The sequence below is a fragment of the Dromiciops gliroides genome, chromosome 3, assembly GCF_019393635.1.
Source record: "Dromiciops gliroides isolate mDroGli1 chromosome 3, mDroGli1.pri, whole genome shotgun sequence".
Classification (NCBI taxonomy): Eukaryota; Metazoa; Chordata; class Mammalia; order Microbiotheria; family Microbiotheriidae; genus Dromiciops; species Dromiciops gliroides.
Window position 1 is genome coordinate 471,379,410 of NC_057863.1, and position 20,896 is coordinate 471,400,305.

Consider the following 20,896-nt stretch of genomic DNA (forward strand, 5'->3'; position numbering starts at 1 on the left):
TAAGTTTAAAAGTATCTAGTAAAAAAAATAAAACAAAACCATTAAGAGGTAATTGTTAATGAGTAAATGATATATCTGGTCATATTTATATAATGAAAATATATTTAAATATTCAGAATGTTATTTTCTGACTGAATTTGATGTTTACATGAAATAGAGACTTGTACAAAAAATTTGTTTCCTGGGCAGTGCCACAGGGGAGCTTTAAAAACCTCGATTGTCAAGCAACAGAAGGTCTTTCCAGAATTGGTTTGAGTGAGAAAGGGGAAAAAATAAAAGGAATGGGGAGGAATAGAGGAGGAAGAATAGAGAGTATCAGTGTACAGCATTGGGGTTAAATCTGAATAAAGCCAGGAACCTGGAGAAAGTATGATTTCCCTAGTGCCCGTCTTTTTGCTTGTCTGTCCCCTATACTTCTCTACTCTTTCAGGATATATCACTGCTGAAGCCTTCTATATGTACATGCTTAAGATCACCATCCTGCCTTAGCACTCATTAAATCTAAATGCTCTTTTCAGATACTCTAACTTTAAAAATGTTGAATAGTGAAATAACTCAAGGATAGGCAACAGTAGAAAATTACTAATCTTTGAATATTTAGTATTTAATGGTAATTTTAATTTTTCTATCACACGTTCTACTGTGATTGCTTGACAGTCACAATGGCAATGACTTCTAGATCCCAAACTGTGTCAGAGTATCCTAAAATATCCTTGATACTAACACTAATGCTTCCTAAAAAGCATTTGAATATGATTTTATGAAAAGGTGTCAAGTAACTCCTGAAGTGATTACATCCTATCTCATTTTTAGCCTTAAACACCAGGGTAGATCTAATGAGATAATATTTTGCATTTAAATATGCTTTGTAGTTTACATGAAGCATCTCGTTTGATTTTCAGTACCAATAGTTGGTGAAGCAGACCAGGGCAAATCATATTAGTATTACTACTACAGGTTGTAGAGAAATGGAGGCTCACTGAGATTAAATGACTTCCCTCAGGTCACAGAGCTAGTGAGTGGCAAAGATAGGACTGTAATTTAGGCTTTCTGCCTCCTGTGCACTTTCTCTTTAAACCCTTGGCCTCTAGGCAACATGCATACTGATGTAAGTGGGTATATTCTGTGCAGTGTTAAAAAAAGAACAGCCACATTTTGTGGGTCACTTAGGTCTTTATGTGGGTCAGATAGGTCTCATAGTAACCCCTCAGTACTGATTGATTATCATGTAAAAATATATGACAATTGGGTCCAGGGAGTGAATGTTAACACAAATCCATCATAACTAATAGAAAAACAATTCAAAGGGCATGCCTTATTAATGGTGGGCCAGTAGTGCCATTTTCTTATATAAAGGGTTGAACTGATACTGGCTAAGTGTACTACAAAAGCACCAGAATGTGTGTAATTCACATAATTTTCAGTTTTCCCCCCCAAGTCACCTTCAAAATGCTTACACAATGAGATCAACTGAAAGCTTGTTTTTATCACTATTAAAATCCTCTATTCAATTTATAGGAGAAGAAGTATGGAGAAGAGGATAGTAGTTAGAATGACCTAGGCTCATAGCCTTTCTGGGGCTGGTTGTAATCACAGACTGCTTCAGGCACCCAAGACAATAAGCTTTTACTGATTTAGAGGTTCATTGGAGACAGAGCTCATTATTACATAGATGAAATAACAAAAAGAAATAACCTACCCCTCTCCTGCACAATTCAAACCAGTTTATACTAGGAATAACCTAATACCTTGGAGTTGTTAGGTACAACGTCTAACATGGAAACCTTTATTATCTTCATTTAAAATTTTGTGTTTTAGCCTTATTTGAGCATTTTCAAGACAAGCTTTGATTCTGTATCTCTTTGGATTCACTGTCTCCACTTCCTCACCTCTCAATCACTTCTCAGCTCCTTGAAATATGGCTTCACACCTGACCTCTCTAATGAAACTGCTCTTGGCAAATCTGCAAATGATTTCAATGGTTATACTCCTAAGTATTTTCTGGCCCTAATCCCTCTGGATCTCCCACCCACTTTTTATATAATTGACCACCCATTACTGGGCACTTTCTTCTCCCCTAGCTTTCATGTCACTGTTCTCTATAGGTCTTTTCCTTCTCCTCTGATCATGCCTCAGTGTCCCTTGCTGGATCATTGTTCATCTCCTTTTTTAGTATGGATGTTTGCCAAGGGCTCTGTCCTGGGCCTTCTCCTTTTTCTCTCCACATTCTTTCCTAGAGATTTCAAAAGCTTCCAAGGATTCAAGTATGATCTTTACCCTGATGACTTCCAGATTTCTATCTAACCTTAATTTCTCTGTTGAACTCTAGTTCTATATTACCAGCTCATGCTGGGTAGCCTCTCCTGGATGTCTCACAGACATCTCAATCTCAAAATGTTAAGAAAGGTGCTCATTATCTTCAAATCCCTCCACCAAACCTTGCCCTCTTTCTGACTTCTCTCCTTCTGTTTAGGGCACCTTCTAGTTGCCCAGATTCTTTCTATATCTTGAGTGAAGGATCATGGAGCATAGATTTAGAGCTAGAAGGGGCTTTAGAAGTAATTTCATCCCACTGCTCCATTTTATTGATGAGAAGAGTGAGGTCCAGTTGGATTTAATGCCTTATTCATTGGTACAGATATATAGTAAGAGTTGTAATTTTAATTTTATTATAATAAATTAAAATTTAGCTCTTTGTAAAACATGGTCATATAAAAATATGGAGATTTAACATCCTTGGAAGTGTTTTAAACTGTAACCATATGTTCATCTTCTACATACCAATTAAAGGATCCATTTCAATGGGAAGATGATGGGCTTGATCCAAGGAATATCCTGGGGCTCCCCTGAGGCCTAAAGATAAAAGAATGAATAAAATAATTATAAACTATTATGTAAAATTATTTTTTACCAATTAATAGTCTTAAGATTATGTACTATATGTGCATAATATACACATATGTATAATTTACACACACACACATGTATCCTCTTTGGACAAAATTATTTTACAACGTCTAAGGATAAGAGTAATAACATTTATGTAGTGCCTTCCAAAGTGTTTTATGTATGTTATATTATTTGAGTAATACACTATGCTGTTTTTACAGATAACCTTTGAGGGTTATAATTTTTGGGGGGCGGGGCAACGAGGGTTAAGTGACTTGCCTAGGGTCACACAGCTAGTAAGTGCCAAGTGTCTGAGGCTGGATTTGAACTCAGGTCCTCCTGAATCCAGGGCCAGTGCTTTATCCACTGCGCCACCTAGCTGGAAGGTTATCATTAAAGATAGTTTAAAAAATAACCTTTTCTAACACAAATGCTGAGAAAATAGTTGCAATTTTTATATTTATGCAGTGAAAATACATGGTTGTACACTTTTTAAAAAGTGTGACTGCACATATAAAATGATATGAAAATCTGAGACATTTATAATTTTGGATCAACTATTTATATAATTTGGCTGAAGGTGTTTGGGTCTTAACCAGGAATTTGCCTTAAATTCTCTCTTTCATTTTGGGTGTGTAGATAGTCTTAATCCCCTTTTCATTTTCCTCATACTAAAACATTCCATTCCTTTAGTTGGAAGTTGCTCAAATTCCAAAAACTTGACAGTGAGAATTCAGAGGTCTATTGATTAAAAATGTAGGAATAGTAAATGGACCTGTGATATCATTGGTACTGGTAACTCCTGAATGAGGACATTCCCTCTTTGCAGGTTGGCATCTTTTCTGCAACTTACAGTCTTAGATGTTCAGAGCAGTGAGAGATGAAGTAATGTGGCTAATCACACAGCCATGAAGTGTCATGGGGTAAACTGAATCAAGATCCTCCTGGTTCTATTCTGAATTCTCCTGGATGGCAACAATGGCTCAGATGAAGCTTCTTATGTTGATTATAATAATAGTGAATAGGGATGGTGATTGAGACTCTCTTCCCATTTATTGAGTAAGATAGATTTTATCCATAAGAATCTGGAAAGAGTGTCTACATTGAACCTGAATTTAATGTCATATAGTAACATCCCTTTTAAGAATGAAACCAGATCTCCATGACCTGGGGCTGAGAGTGCTTCCTGGACTGAGCTGCCCAAGAGTTCCTACCCTCCTATGGTTAGGCATTCTAAGAGCATCTTTCATACTTCTGGCATCTCTCTCATGCTTTCAGTGCTTACTAATAGATTAAGGTTTTTATCATTCCCTTTGAGGTTGCCAATAGTCTCTTCATTTTGTAGATTGGCAAACTAATGAAGAGAAAATTAAAAATTACTAATTCCAAAGCACATAGTGAGTCAATCACATATCAAAAGATAATTTAATAACAGTAGACCATAACAATAAGAAGAGCTGGACATGGCTGAACTAAATGAGCAATGACAATAGCAACAGCAAGAGCTGCCAAATAGACCTCCAAGGTTTGCAAAGATCCTTATGTAAATTATCTCCAAACTGTATAACTTCCACTTGGATTTCTGTCTCTGTTCTTAAATGGGATGGATGAGCATTTGTCCCCTTGTTATTTGAATGCTTTCTCCCCCATTAGAATGTGGGCTCCTTGAGTATAGGCACTCCGTTTTTGTCTTTCTTTGTATCCCTGGTGCTTACCACAGTGCCTACCAAATAATAAGTACTTAATAAATTCTTGTTGACTGTTCACTGACTAAATCCTGGATGAAACCAGGTGAAAACATTCTTCTTGGTCTCTCATGGGAAAGGGATGTGGATTCTGAAGTAGATCAGGCCTTGGCTTAGCTAAAATTACAATTTGAAAGGATTAATTTTTAGCTTTATAGTTTCCTGTGCACTAATGTGATGGACAAATGGTTAAAAACAATCAAATATTTTTATGATATTATTGCTATATATTTCAAAGTGGATGAAGGGAACTTTCCCTCATTACATGTGGTGATAGTAAAATCAACCAAGAAAACATTTTAAAGAATTTTCATGAGACAAGCTGAAAAAGATGGCTGTCTAATTCTAAATCAAAAGCTATGTATGTTAGAAAGATTCAGTTAAATCAATTTAACATGCCTATATAATTCGTCCCTGGCTGGAACTTGTATGGGTTATTTTAATAAACATTAGTAAATTTAGATAATCAAATTATTTGGTCATATTTAGTTCTGCCATGGCTATATTATGACTCAATGTAACATTCTTCTTGTAGTGGCTGGAATTATGACCTCACAAAAAGCAGTGCAAAGTTACCAAACAGTTTAGCCTATGTCTACAAATGCCAAAGTGAAGAAGAAAACTGAGACGATTATCCAGAGGATTCAGGTATAAAAACACATTCATATAAATTCAATGTTTCTTAAACTAAAGTCAAACTGTCTTTAGGTATCTGAATTATTTTAAAAATTGCTTCAATTGTCTACTTTGTTTTATCTGTGCTGGTGTGTAACTAACGCTTTTGAGAGATTTCAGATAGTTTGGTCTTTTAGGTAATGAAGCACATTTTTATATTCACAATTATTGCTACTCAAGAAATATTTAATAAATCATTTACTTCTGAGCACATACCTACTGTGTTGTGCCATCTATTCACTGCAAAAAGTCTGCTGCAAGTCACAGTTACCACTGCAGGAATGGTAAGGTGTGGAAGAGTGTTGGCTGCCACATGTGTGACTGGAGAATTTGATGGAAATTTCAGCACCATTATAACATCCTGTTGCATCTGATCTTTAAACATGAGTGGACTCTGTGGAAGGAAACACTGTTGAATAGAAAGGAGAGGAAAGCAGAAGGAAACAGAAGGGATAACAGTTAGTGAGGAGGTCCAGGCAAAATGAGGTTAAATAGAGTATGGGTACAAACAGGTAAAATGGAGCAATCTCAAGTAGCAACATATGACAGAAGGAGGAGAGCTTTGACATAAGGACAAAGCCTGCAGATTCATATTCAGAAGGAATCATAAGGGTCTATAAGGTCAATATCATGGGTTACAAAGTAAAATACTCAGTACAAAATCAAATGTAGCTGTCAAACAAATGAAAAGCCAGGCTATGGCTATCTCCTTTTTGATGTCTAATTAACTAGTAAATTCAGGTGATTTGGCTAAAAAGCAGTTGTCCTGATGAAAAAAAATGAGTTAATGAATTGTTAGTTAGCATATACCCTTATACCTCTATAAAACAAACCAACCTATTTACAAAATTATAATGTTTGGGTGTTACATGAACAATTTCTACACTGATGTTTATAGTTATGAACTATAAGTAAAATATGTTGATAAACATTTAATCAAAACCATACAAATCAACATACAAAATAATTGAATGACTGTTATGTGTAAAGGACGTGAAAAATACAACCTTAAAAATAACCATTATTTGGTGTACACAGAACTTTCATGGTACAGTTCTTTGTAATCACTTGTGTTAGCTAATAATTCCCTATTACATGAACTCAGAAAGTTTAGACATTCTAGCTTAACAATTCCACATCAATTTAAATTCTAATAATGTCCCCCAGGAAATCAATGATTGTGACTGGGCATTTCTCCAGGATAAGCATTTTTTAAATATGAGAAGACTAACCTGGGAATAAAACTCCTTTGCCAAACTTTTTCAAAAAATGAAGTGTTGGTGATGATTCCCTGACCAATTCCCTGAAAATACTTTACACTCTGTATTAAGAGGTCCTTTAGTAATTTCTACACAATATTCATATATTTTATGAGAAGGAATTAACTGCTATGTAGTTGGAAGGAGTTTGTTAATGGTAAAACTTGATTCATCTAAGGGAAAATTTCAGCAAAATGCTTAACTAAAAATTAATTAAGTCTATCTCAGTAAAGGATTTCATCCAGTATATGGGTTATCATGCAGCCATAATTATTTTGCTCACCTGACCTGGTGCCCCTGCCTTTTCATTGCAAATTATGATGAAAACTGAAACGGAAGGGAACCCCCTCCCCACCACACAACATACTTGATTTTGCTAAGAGTATGATTAAATATGTATCATTGGTAAATGTATGGCCTTAATCACCAAATAAATAATTAAATAGAGGGACAGTTGACATGTGTGTTATGGGCCATAATCTGAAGTTCCTTTTTTGAATAAGGCTCTCCTTGCTTTTATGACTACAAATGGTCAGATACTTTGATACTATGTAAACACAGTTTTATTAGTTCACTGCTAACATAAAAGTCACTGAAAATTATAATTGTTAAATATATTAAAGTTTCTCAGCAAATTTCAATTTGAAAGGGCACTGAAAACAAAGCCTTTACTACCTGAATGTATATACATCTAATAGACCTATTTTCTCAAAACTATTTATAAAAAAGATCAATATTTTGTCTTTGGGAATAAATTTTATTGTTTCAGACTAAAATGTGAAGAATGTCTCTACTGTTTTCCCTGAATAATGGGAAGAATTTCAAATAACTTGGCTACTAATTCTTTACTTTCATCATGTACAGATAATCACAAATTTTTTTAATGTTTATTCCTTTTCTTGAAATGTGGCATGAGTGTGTGGATATACAACAAGAGTATGAGTGTGGGTATATACAAAAAACATGGAAGATAAGTAAAAGGTAAAATGCTTCTGTGAATGCAAAAGAGGGCAGTGCAATAAAGTATACACAAACACACACATAGAAATCCAACTTTTTTCAGGAGAATCAAGATGTAAGTAACTATAGATATACAGGTAAGTGAATGAAGTAAAAAACATTTTTAAAAGTGTTGCTTAAACAGGTATTCCATATGACCTATAAAAGATATTGAGGTAAAAAGGAAATAAAAAGTTTCCTACAGGCTGATGTCTCACCAGGTGCATGGCAGAGCTCCGAGGTGGATGTGGCTCAATAAGCAACTGAGATGGCGTCTGTCCAAAGTTCTGTATCTGTGCCTCCATGGCCTGCAGGGAAAGAAGAGTGATTGTCATAATCAATATGCATCAAAGAGGTAGGTCAACATACTATCTGACAATGCAAGCACATCCCAAGTCAGCCATGAAAAAAGTCTAGAAGATTCACGTGGTGCCCTTCTCCCAGGGCGCAGACTTATCCAAGTGTTAGTATTTTGTAGACAAGCTTTGCTTCTCTTTTCAAGCATGCTGCAGTTACCCAGCTAACCATTCTTATTTCCAGTAGCTAAGGGTACATGTGAGAATGTTAACCTGTGATGACATGCAGCTAAGGACTGGGGAGATTTCTCAACACTAACGTCAACACAGATACCTTGATAAAATCCTTTGTAAGAAGAAAAGTATGAGGATCTCTAATAAAATAAGCTTCTGGAATCTTAATAGGAAGAAATGGAAAAGTGAAACCCATAAATAACATAAAATAAAACCCAAAAGAATCACATTTCTCATCAACCATGTCTGAGGATACCAAAGCAGAATACCAAACACATCTGTGTAATGATCTGACTTAGGAAACCCTTATTTTTTTTTAAAGATATCATAATATTTTAACTTATTGTACTATGTCTGTTAGAATTTGATGATTATTTTTGAGAAGGCTACTTCAATCTGTCATAATTTTAAATCAAATCTCAGACTGAACTCCCCAAAGGCGGAGATAAGGGAAATATGTAAAGCACCCTGAGCGACTGGCTATTTCTTAAAATTCTACATAGAAATGGTAACAATTTTTGGTTACTTCCCAGTGAAAAAAATACTTTTAGACTTTAATCTCAAATGAACATGTGGATTCTTGGCTTCATAATACATTCTACTGTTCTTGTGTGGGTGAGACAGTTTTCTAAAGGATTATTAAATGATATTTCTTCTACACTTTAAAATTTGAGGAGCAAAATACTTCAGTGTATTTGCTAGACTCACAGAGAAATATTTTTTCTTGAAATATAAGTATGTAATTTAAGTCAACAAGCAGAAACTTAGTATTTATTATGATCATTATTGTGTTACCACACTTATTTTCTCCTGAAAATTGTGTGCAATTTGGTTGCTCATAAAAGTGAAATACGAAAAGCACTGGTTAGGGCTTTAAAAAGTCAGGTAAGTTGGTGGAGGTCTCATAATATAGTGTTGCTACTAACTAATTGTATCAGCTTCTGCAATTCTCATTTAAAAAGTGCTAAAATTTAACAATTTGTCTGCCTGGACTACATTTCAAGAAAATGTTTATCAATAAAAATGTGAACTGTTAAATTTATTAGCAATATTAAACATGAACGCATCATTAGCCACCATATTTTAATGGGTGCATAAATGGAACTTCGGTTCTTTTGCTTGTGTAGGCACTGAAGTGAATTATTATATCTCTAAATGCTGTCCAATTTTAATGTACACATTTGTTTGCATGGTGTCCACTCATAAGCAAAGTCTAATTCAACTAAATTCTATTTCTATAAATATTATTTGACTTTGCAGCCAAATGCAAGATTTATGATAATAAGAGGTTGGGGAAGGAGAGTTTATCTGTTTAAATTCATTTGTATTACAAACATTTAAAGATTATTTGAAAAAAGGAAACAGTAATTTTATGGTTAAGAATGTCCTATAAAGCAAATGCCCATTACCTGGTTTAATGTATTAGTAGTAGCAAAATGCTCTCTAATAATAAATACTGATTGAAGTCCGTGTTTCTACTAAAAAAAAAAAAAGGCAGCACTGGGCATATTTCACATTTTTCCAACTTGACTGGGCCTTAATTTTGCTCATGAAAAGGAAGAATTAAAATTATGCTAGCAATTGCAATGGAAGTATGAACTTCTCTTTTACCATGATTATGTGGCGACTAGGTTCAGTGTGGAAAGCACCTGGTCTCTAATAAGGTCAGAATGCTTTGACCATCTTCTTTGGCTCATTCTATTTTTCACCCTGGTGCCCCTGGGATAATTACTTATAGGGCAGGTTTAGCTCTCCTCTAGGGTCTCCCAAAAGGGCAGAGTAGAAAGGTACTTGATGTACAGTATGATTCAGGAACACTTTGTTTTCTTTATACAAAAGAAATGCTAACATCCACAAGACCCTAAAGTGTAGATGGACAGAATGACTTAAAACAGTACATGGTAACATTAACAAAACTACTGTTTGATCTTCTTTGACAAGATATGATTTCATCACCATAATCAGATAACAATTACTAAAAACCCTCAGGTAGTCTTTCATTATAGATACTTTCCAACAATCTAATTATGTTAAGGGCACATGGTAAAATGGATTTTTAAAAGCATCTGGCATGTAGTATTTTAAATCTTTCAAAAGTAAAACCTTAAATGATATTTTCCCCTTATGCATCATCATCATCATTACTATTAATAATAATAGCTAGCATTTATATAGTGTCTAAGTGCCAGGCACTGTGGTATACTTTTTACAAATGTTATCTCATTTGATCCTTACAATAACCCTGGGAAATAGGTGCTATTATTATCCCCATTTCATAGTTGAGGAAACTAAAGTAAACAGAGGTTAAGTGATTTGCCCAAGGTTATGCAGCTAGTAAGTGTCTGAGACTGGATTTGAACTCTCCAAGAAGGAATGACCTTTTTTGTTCCTGTCTATGTGTTTTCAGTGTTTGCATAATACTTGACACAGAATAGGTGCTTATTAATAAATATGTCTGTTGAATGAATAGGTCATTCACTGATTTAAGACCCACACAAAATTAGTTCTGTAGCCAAAAAACAAAAAAGCACACCACATTTTAAATTGTTTGAAAATGTATTAAAAATTAGGAGTTACAATTTCTGAATATTTTTGTTATACTAATCCAAAATATTCTTGTTATTAGAGTACAATTGTTAGATGATATATAATAGTGAATATTTGATGTTTTAATTAAATTTTATTTAATTTTAGTGCTTTAGAAATTTTAATTTTAGTACTCTAGAAAAATTCATATATGTAGCATCTTAAGATGTAAATGACCATTCATTCATTAAACAATTCAATAAATAGGTATGTATTTTAATTAAATTGGCTATGTAAAAGGAGAAAGAAGACAAGTCCCTAATGTAGACTCTAGCAAATAACTGAAAGGGTAAGAGAAAGATCAACGACCAAGAAGACCAAAGAGAGACCTGGTCTATAATAGCAGCACCCACAAATCACTACATAAGGAAAAAGAACTAAGCAATGCCTACCTGGGAACACTTGGAGCCATTGTAAGAAAAAATATCAGAACTACACCAGGAGATGGAAGCAAGGGGAAAAAAAGACAGATTAACATGGCACCTTTGTGGGACCATAAAATGTGGAGACAGAAACCAGGGATTTCAGGAAGACAGCAGGGTCTGACCCCAGTCAACCCCATCCAGAATTCTAGAGGCAGCATCCAAACTACTGAAGGGACAATACTTTATCCAATGATGGGGGGTGGGGGTTGGAGATTGGCCTTAGCACAAAACCTCAATCTAGAAACTGAGGCTGAAGAAGTGAGTAAATAGAAGAAAACACTAAACATGATGAAGAAATACTGTGGCTTAAAAGAAGCTAAAGAAGCTAACCCTCCAAAAGAAAGCAACTTTACAGCAAATACAAGTAAAGCCCCAGAGAAAAGGATGGTTTGGTCACAAAGAATCCAAGTATGGCTGGAAAAAAATGAAGCATGATATAAAAATGAAATTAGAACTCGAGTAAAACATGGGAAGAATACATCCTATGGAAGAGGGCACCTGTCACTTGACCCAATCCCAGTGGTTCCATACAGTATACATCAGCATGTTTGGTTGTGTAGGAGGCCAGGCAGCCTTCTTCAGGTATGATGATGGGAATGGAAGGGCCTCAGAGAGCCTCTGGAACACATGGAGACATTTTGACTCTGGTAACCAGATGGCCAACGACAACCTCTTTAATTCATTGCTGTTGCATAACTGGAAACTTGGGGGGCATCTTCAAAAATCCTTTTCTGGTCTTGCTTTTCTCTGTTGTTTGGACCTCTGCTCTTGGTTTGACTCTGACTTACTATCTGGTAAGAAACAATTCTATAAAGGGAGGAGCCCTCTCCTTCCAGGACTGACACATGGTTCAGTGAATATGGACCTCTGTTCTTTGTTTTGGTATTTTGTGTTTTTTGTTTAAGATGAAAGAATTTAGGGGTTATAATCTTATGAGTTTCAAAAAGGTCAGGAGAGTGAGCTAAGGAAGGTCTAGGAGCATAGTAGTTGAGCCCATGCTGGATCTTGCTGCCAGCCTAACACTGATGCCCTGAGAAGTGAAGAGTAACCCTGAGGATCCAGCCCAGTAGAGTGGAGACCAGGGCTTGTTGGTCAGAAATGCTGCATTTGGATGTGAACTTTGTGGGATCAATGATATGTACCTCCCTAGAGACCAAGGTAGTATAGGGGAGGTGTGATCCAAAGTATTTATGGAGAAATGTATATTTCTGTTCTTGCTATAGTTATGAAGTGAATGGCTCTTTTTGTAAAAGCTAATTAATTGATTTTAATTGGCTAGATGGAACTGGAGTGCTAGTCAGTCATTGACACCCAACAGTCATTGACACAGCAGGAATAGGGGCTTATATTTCAGAGGGGAAAAAAACAACTATTCCAGTAGCTCAGGAGGATTTCTGGATTGGGAGGGAGGGGGGAGATGGAACAGCATGACTCTGGGCTAGTGAGCCCAGAATGATACTAGCATATTATAATTAGAAGGCAGAAAATAGAAAACCATGATTTTATGAGATCAGAAATACTACAATATTGTCAAAAGACTGAAAAAAATAGTAAGGCATCTGCTATCAAAAGCAACTGAGGAAACAAGTGGAAGAAATTTGAAGTGAAGGAAATACTGGCTTCACAAAGGTTAGTTCAGGACAGCATAAGCATACACAGATCCTACCAACATGGAAATACTGCAAGGTTGGGCTTGAAAGACTATATGTCTGTTGTCCAAAGACCAGCTTAGGTAAGCTGAATAAGGCTCATCACCAGACTGATCAGGGGTGATGAATTATTATTTTTTAATCATAACTCATGAAGACCTTTTAGCTAATCATAGAAGAATTTCAATCTATGTCTGGGCAAAGAACCCACACCAATAAAATTATAGGCCAGCTAAGTTTTGAAGTGAATGTGAGCATGGCCTCATTTATGTAACTTTAAAAAAAATTCTCAGGTACATGTTTTTTCTACATTAACCTGTCACCTTTTAAGACTATCATCTTAAATTGCTTATAGGAGATATAGATATCCCACTGACAAAATTAACATGCTGAAGGTAGCTTATAACTTATCTCTCTAAGGGGTACCTAGATGGCCCAAGGGATAGAACGCCTGGCCTGGAGTCAGGAAAACTCATCTTCCTGGGTTAAAAATCAGGCTTCACACATACTAGCAGTGTGACCCTGGGCAAGTCATTTAACTCTGTTTGCCTTGGTTTCCTCATCTATAAAATGAAATGGGGGGCAGTTAGGTGGCGCAGTGGATAAAGCACTGGCCCTGGATTCAGGAGTACCTGAGTTCAAATGCGGCCTCAGATGCTTGACACTTACTAGCTGTGTGACCCTGGGCAAGTCACTTAACGCCCATTGCCCCACAACCCCCCCCCCCCCAAAAAAAAAAAACGAAATGGAGAAGTAAATGACAAACCACTCCAGTATATTTGCCAAGAAAATCCCAAATAGGGTCTGGAAAGAATCAGATCAACTGCAGAACGGCTATCTCCGCTGTCTCCTCCATTAGATTTTAAGCTCCCTGAAGGAAAGGGGCTGCCTTTTGCCTCTCTTTGTATCTGCAGTGCTTAGCACAGTGCCTGGCACAGAGAAGGTACTTCATACATAGATGCTAGTTGGCTGACAAAGCTGCTAAAGTGATTTTCCTAAAATATAAAGCTAGATCATATTAATACCCAACAATAAATTCCACTTGTACCTTATGAACTGGAGAACAGAAGACTTAGAGGGGACATAAAAAGAGCAGAATTAGGAGCCATGGATGGAAGTTGCAAAAGAAGGATTTGGGATTGACATATGGGCAAACTTTCTGATAAGAGAGTTGTTTTAAACATGGAATGAACTGGTAAGGGGCAAAGGCATTCTCCTTAACAGCAGGTTTTCAAGTGCAGCTGTATGACCATTATTTTCAATATTGTAGAGGGGACTCAAGAAGGCACAGATTGGACTAACTGGGGTTTAGGGTTCCTTGTAAAAGAGATTTCATGTTTAACATGATTGCACATGTATAACCGATCTCAAATTGCTTGCTGTCTTGGGGAGGGCTAAGGAGAGGGAGAAATATTTGGAACTCAAAATCTTATAAAAAATGAATGTTGAAAACTCTTTGCATGTAATTACTAGAATTTTTTAAAAATTGGAACATTAAAAAATAAGAGATTTTATAAATATATAATATCCTAAAAGGCCAAAAGAAGGCCTCTTGCGTGCTGTGTAGATCCTCTAAAGGAAGGGTTCTTAACCTAGGATCTATCAACTTGTCTATACACATGCGCACATGCACAACCATACATACACAACTGTATTTAATATTCTTGGTCTCCATTGTAATGCTATGTATTGTAGTATGCATTTAAAAATATTATTCCGAGGAGTTCATAGGCTTCACCAGACTGCCACAGTAGTCCAAGACACAAAAAATTCTTAAGAACTCTTGCTCTAAAGGGAATTATGGGATAATGTGGACAACAATTGCATGTATAATGCATAAAGTAATAGCAATCTGCACACTTCATGAGGGTGTCTAAATAACAGCAAACTTTCATTTAAGTAACAATGCACAAAATCAATAGGTCCTAAAAACAGATAAGAAAAAACCCTATAAAATCCCTTTCTGAACATCTTTTTACATCATTTAGGCTAATTTTTTTGAGATTAGGTCTCCCCATCTTGCAGGTATACACGGGGCCAATCCCATTACTGAACAGAACAAGTTTGACCTGCTTCATTTCCAGCCTGGGTCAGTTTACCCTTCCTTAGGTATCAGGGTAGCATCCTGTTGGGTTGGTTTTTATTTTTGTTTTTATTTTTTTGTGAGGCAATTGGGGTTAAGTGACTTGCCAGGGTCACACAGCTAGTAAGTGTTAAGTGTCTGAGACCAGATTTGAACTCAGGTCCTCCTGACTCCAGGGCCAGTGCTCTATCCACTGTGCCACCTAGCTGCCCTGGGTTGGTTTTTACATAAAAAGAATACTAATTCCTAGTATTCTTGGTTTTACCCAACAAACACAATCGATAGTCCCCAAATATTGGGCTTGTTAGGACAAATGTGATTGGCTACTGTTTGAAAGCTGTAAAACTTGCAAATGTTATTATTATGTACTAGTGATAGCAGATTTTGCTTTTACACATTTTCCCTATTGTTTGGTAAATGGCAACATTATCTTCATTACTTTTGATAAGTTGAGGTACAAATCTTGTTTTCTACTGTGTATTATTTATACATATCTATCTCATGGAGATGCCCACTGGAATGTCAACTAGTGTGGATCCACAGAGCTGAGGTATGCTCTAATATGCTGTTTTAAAATTTTTTCTATTCAAGGTGTTCAAAAAATGCAAATATAAAGGAACATATTTTAAAATATGAATTAAAAGATCAGTTTCAGTTTCTTAATGTGTTTGGGTCTTATTTCTATTTCTAGTTATAACATGTCTAAAGAGAAATAATCTCAAAGCTCAGGCTGTAATCATAGAAAGCAAAGGGCCCATAATGAGGTGTTAAATAAACATTAAAAATGTGGTCATGGCCAGTGCTCCCTTTATGAACCCTAATCAAATCCTTTGAATCAGAAAGGGAGCAATGCCAGTGGCCAAGTAATGAATGGCCCCATTCCCAGATAGTGTTAAAATGGTAGTGGCAGAGGAATAGTTGGAAATGATGGCATTTTGAATGAGTTCAGTGAATGAAGCCAACCCTCAATGAGATGTAAAGACTATGCACAAGAATTGGAAATGGGGAGGACCCCCAAGAAGCTGTGTAGACTGGAAGAGTAGGAGTACACGCAGAGGCAGCCACTATGAAGAGTCATCACCAGGTCTTTGGGGAGGAGGCCGTGTGAGCAGAAAGGACACGAGGAGCTTTTGGACAGATGCTGTGTCATTAGGAGTAATGGGACAGATTCTTGGTTATTGACCCTCTCTCCATCCTCCAATGCTCCTATCACATACTCCAAGATGGTAGTTCTTGGTTGTTATTTCCTTTCTTTTCTTGGTATCCTTCAGGAAAGTCTAAAGTCTTTTCCCCCAGGCACAGGAAAAAATATGTTTCTTAAAAGTATATTTACATTTCTTTGTTTTAAACATTTACTTTGTCTTCATGGATAGTTCAATAAAAGACATTTGCTTCTTGCCTGAGCATACTTATTGGGACTGCAGTGAGGAGGAGATGATGGAGGTCTATGCATTCTGAGGGAGGACAGGGAGAAATTTAGACCTGAGGTGTTATGTCAAAGTGCTATCTCTGTCTGGGGCTTAAAGTCCAGAAAAAAATTATAGAAAAAGAATTATAGATTGTTTTGTTACAAGTTCCTAGAGAGAAAAAAATATTTATACTGGGAAACCCACCTAGGAAATGAACCATTAATGGAGAAGGGACAGGTGAATAGAGAAAGCTGCTCAATTTATAATCCCCACAATGGTATATATAGATAGATCCCTAAATTAAAGGAAAATTTCAAAGATTAAAAACTTTTCCTCTTGGAGAAGTTTTAAAATGAACGTTTTCATCTTCAAAATGAGGAACAAGGGGGGCAGCTAGGTGGCACAGTGGATAAAGCACCGGCCCTGGATTCGGGAGGACCTGAGTTAAAATCTGGCCTCTGACACTTGATAACTTACTAGGCAAGTCACTTAGCCCTCATTGCCCCGCAAAAAAAAAAGAACAAGAACTAGATGATCTCTAAGGTCTCTTTCAGACTTAAATCTGATGAGCCTATGAATATTAATTTTTTTCTATTAGTGATATTCTTTCCAAGGCAGAACAGTAAGAGCTCTGGACTTGGAGTCAGATAATGCTGAATTCTGACAATTATAGTCACTTAAAAACTCCATCAGGGCAGCTAGGTGGAGCAGCAGATAGAGAGCTGGGCCTAGAGTCAGGAAGACTTTTCAAATTTGGCTTCAGACATTTAGCTGTGTGACTCTGGGCAAGTAACTAAACCCTGTTTGCGTCAGTTTCCTCATCCATAAAATTAGCTGAGAAGAATAATGCAAACTTACTCCAGTATCTCTTCCAAAAAAACCTCAAAAAGAGTCATGAAAAGTCAGACATGACTAAAAACAACTAAACAACAACAAAGAACTCTGTCCCTGGGTCATATAAGTCCCTTCGCCTCTTTGGCCTCAATTTCCTCATATGTATAAAAATAATAATAGCAGTAGTATCTGCCTTACTGGGTTTTTGTGAGGCTCGAATTGAAGAATTCCATGCAGAGCTCTTTATAAATGTAGCTCTCCCCTTCTTTTTGTTTGCATCTCCTTTTCCTCTGTTTCCATTCATTAATGCCTCCAACCCCCTCAATTATACATACTTTCCTCCTAACTAAAATACAGATTTTACAAAACAATATTACTATATTACTTTCCCCCCCCCATTTCCTGTTGCAATTATCTATTAGGATTTTTCTGTACTTCCCCCTAGTCTGCCTCTTCTACTCTAGTCAGGTCATTTTCACTCCCATTCACACAAACCAAGCTCATGCTGCCTGTGTTTTTGCCCATATTCCTTCTGCTTCTCCTCCTCCTCTCTATCAGTTTCACCAATACCCTTCTTTCAAGGCCCAGCTTATTACCTCTTACCCACTAAGCTTTTCCAGAATAATTATAGCAAACAACAATTTTACTTTAAAAAATTTCTTTAGCATTTATACTTGATTCTCTACAGTCTAGTAATTGATCATCAACAGGAGGATACTGAGTTTCCTCTAGTAGGTGTTCATCTTCAAAAAATAGACAAATTCTCCCTGGAGGAAGTGATATGTACACATGCCTATTGGTATGATTGAATACAGGGATTAGAAAAACCTGGAGAGGAGGCATGGTACGGTGAATAGACAGGTGGCGGGAAGCTTCAAGGACTTCCTTGGACAGACCAATACTGCCTGTGTGATTCTAGCCTCTCAGTGCTCTAGTTAACTCTCTAAGACTCTATCTAAGTTGCAGAGAAGGTACCTAGGATTTGACTCATTCAGGAATTTCCCATATCAATGAAACCATACTTTCAGTTCTTTTTTCTTATATGAAAAATAAATCACCCCAGAATGACCCTAGGTCTTGTTTCTGGAAAAAAAAAAGGAGGGAAAAATAGGTCTCCAAATTCTTATTCTAGAGTTACTTTTTAAAAAATAGCTGTGGGGGCAGCTAGGTAATGCAGTGGATAAAGCACTGGCTCTAGATTCAGGAGGACCTGAGTTCAAATGTGGCCTCAGACACTTGACACTTACTAGCTGTGTGATCCTGGGAAAGTCACTTAACCCCAACTGCCTCACCAAAAACAAAAACAACCCATCGACTTCAAAAGTAGCTATGTAAGTAGGAGTGTCTAGTATGATGTTTATTTCTCCCCTTTGTGTCTGGTGAGGCACCATTAATATATCCTTTTCGCACGGGGAGGACAGGAAAGCTGTCATTTGCTAAACCTCCAAATGACTCTTTGGCCTTGCTTTTGAACCAAACCCAGAGATGCTCTTCTATCACGGCTTTATAATTGAATGTTGTCTCCCACTTCCCCATGCTTTACTCCAAAACATTACTTTTCAGGTAAGTTATCACGCTGAGAATGTTTGGCAAGAGAAGGCTGGATAAAATCCAAAGCTTAATATAATGATTCTGGCCACCAAGTGGCTAGTTTAATTCCTTCTTTCCTATATTTGAGCCATAAGAGTTTTTGAATTTGGTTTCCATACATCACCTACCTCTTTACAGAGGGATAAAAGGCTTAGTGAAGAATGAGATGTACTTCTTTTTTTGGACATGGCCAGTGAGGAAATGCTTTGCTTGACTATATATGTTTACAAAAGTTTTCTTTTTCTTTTTTTTTTTTTTCATTTGTGGGAGAGTGTTGGGAGAGAAGGTGGATTTTTGCTGATAAATAAAATAAAAAATAAATTTGGCTGAGAAAAATCAGCACATGGTTTAAAAATGAAACAGGTTACTTCTATCAATGCAGGATAATATTTTGTGTTACCAAACATGAAAATAATTGATCAATTCAATTAAAAAACTAGTAAAGAAAGGAATCATACTGGTTTTCTGCTGCATGCAAAGAGAGTATTTTACTTTGCAACTAAAGTTTTGAGTAACATAAATAAATAAAAAGAAAATAAAAAGAAAACTCTATAAGATAAAACACAGGGGGAAGCTAGGTGGTGCAGTGGATAAAGCACTGGCCTTGGATTCAGGAGTACCCGAGTTCAAATCCAACCTCAGACACTTGACACTTAACTAGCTGTGTGACCCTGGGCAAGTCACTTAACCCTCATTGCCCTGTAAAAATAAAAAAAATTTAAAAAAGATAAAACACAGCATCTGAGTGTCTTTATTATTATGCCTGACAGTAGAAAACAGTATTTTTCTTTTCTTACGTGGATTGAAATAGATAATTCAGTTCTCTAGAAAATACTTCATCCCCTTCAGGCAAAAAAGGACATATAGTTTACACTGTAGTTTTCTATACCTTTAAGACAATACTCAATACAAAGAAAAATGTAGAAGCAAGAGACTGATGGATTTTGAAAAGTTTGAAATAATAATAGGAAGAGTACTTCACAGCAGAAAGTATTTTTAAGTGACAACATGTTGGCTTCTGGTTTATTGTTATAATAAGGCAAGATCATATACGGCATTATTTTTTAATTCTAGAAGAATAAAAGCAAAGTAGATCAGGGAAATAATATCTATATTTTATTATTTCTTGCTTTATAAACATTAGACTATATAAAAAATTAAAATGTGATCTTATATTCTACTCTATCTAGAGACCCTGTAGAAATAGCAGAACAGCAGACTGAGAGTCTCTTCTCTCTTTTTCTTTATAATGAAATGAAGGCTAAGTCTAAGTATTAGCAGAGAGAATTTAAACATCTAGCAAAATGCAGATAATTTAAAAAATAAACTATTGCTTTGCCTCATTTTTTAGGATATTGTTTGACCAAATATAGGAATTAGAAAAACCTGAAGAGGAAGCATGGTGTAGTGAATAGAGAGGTGGCCTTAAAATTAGGGAGATGTGGATTCAAATCCTGCCTTGGACAGACAAATACTGCCTGTGTGACTCTGGCCATGTTACTTAAGCTTCTCAGTGCTCTAGTTAACTCTATTTTCTTTTCTTTCTTTTCTTTTCTTTTTTTTTTCTGGTGAGGCAATGAGGGTTAAGTGACTTGCCCAGGGTCACACGGCTAGTAAGTGTCAAGTATTTGAGACCAGATTTGAACTCAGGCCCTCCTGACTCCAGGGCTGATGCTCTATCCACTGTGCCACCTAGCTGCTCCACTTTTTTTTTTCTAGTTAACTCTCTAAGACTCTAAGTTACAGAGAAGGTGCCAAGGAGTTGACTCATTCAGGAATTCCCCATATCAATGAAATCACAGCATTTGGTTTTGCTCTTGGTCTGCATCATTCCCATGCTGTTGTAGTTCTTAGACAGCTTATTACTGAGCTTTAACTAAAGTTGGGATTTTTTTCTTTCATGTCAAAAAGACTTTTATCTCCTCATTGTTAAATTATAATGACATACTACAATTGACTTATTTATTGGGCAAAATGACTCTTCTCCTTTGTAAGTGGAGACACTATGTATTTCTAACAGTCTTCAAGAATAATCCCCCTTCTTATGGCATTTAAAAAGGAGTGCCAAGAAACTGAAATGCATCTTTATGTGAGTGACTGTAGTTAGTGGTATACATCAATTAGAGTTGTTTAATCTGAAGAATATGACTGGGGGTAGGGTTGGAATGAGGAGGACAGAATGATTCACTGTTCCACATGAAGGCCACTGATAAGTTGCTATCT

General features: G+C 36.3%; 1 protein-coding gene across 8 annotated transcripts in view; it reads right to left on the reverse strand.

The window, feature by feature from the left end:
• The window catches only part of NBEA (neurobeachin), a 764,716-nt gene that overhangs the window by 20,416 nt on the left and 723,404 nt on the right, over positions 1-20,896 (reverse strand). For 6 of the 8 annotated variants that reach the window (XM_043991715.1, XM_043991718.1, XM_043991717.1 and 3 more), the window contains 3 exons: positions 7,786-7,875; positions 5,526-5,718; positions 2,782-2,853 (listed from right to left, as the gene is read on the reverse strand). In XM_043991715.1, coding sequence (XP_043847650.1) covers positions 2,782-2,853; positions 5,526-5,718; positions 7,786-7,875 — 355 coding nt within the window. The remainder of the gene's footprint in view (positions 1-2,781; positions 2,854-5,525; positions 5,719-7,785; positions 7,876-20,896) is intronic. The other 2 variants (XM_043991721.1, XM_043991716.1) reach the window with 1 other exon arrangement.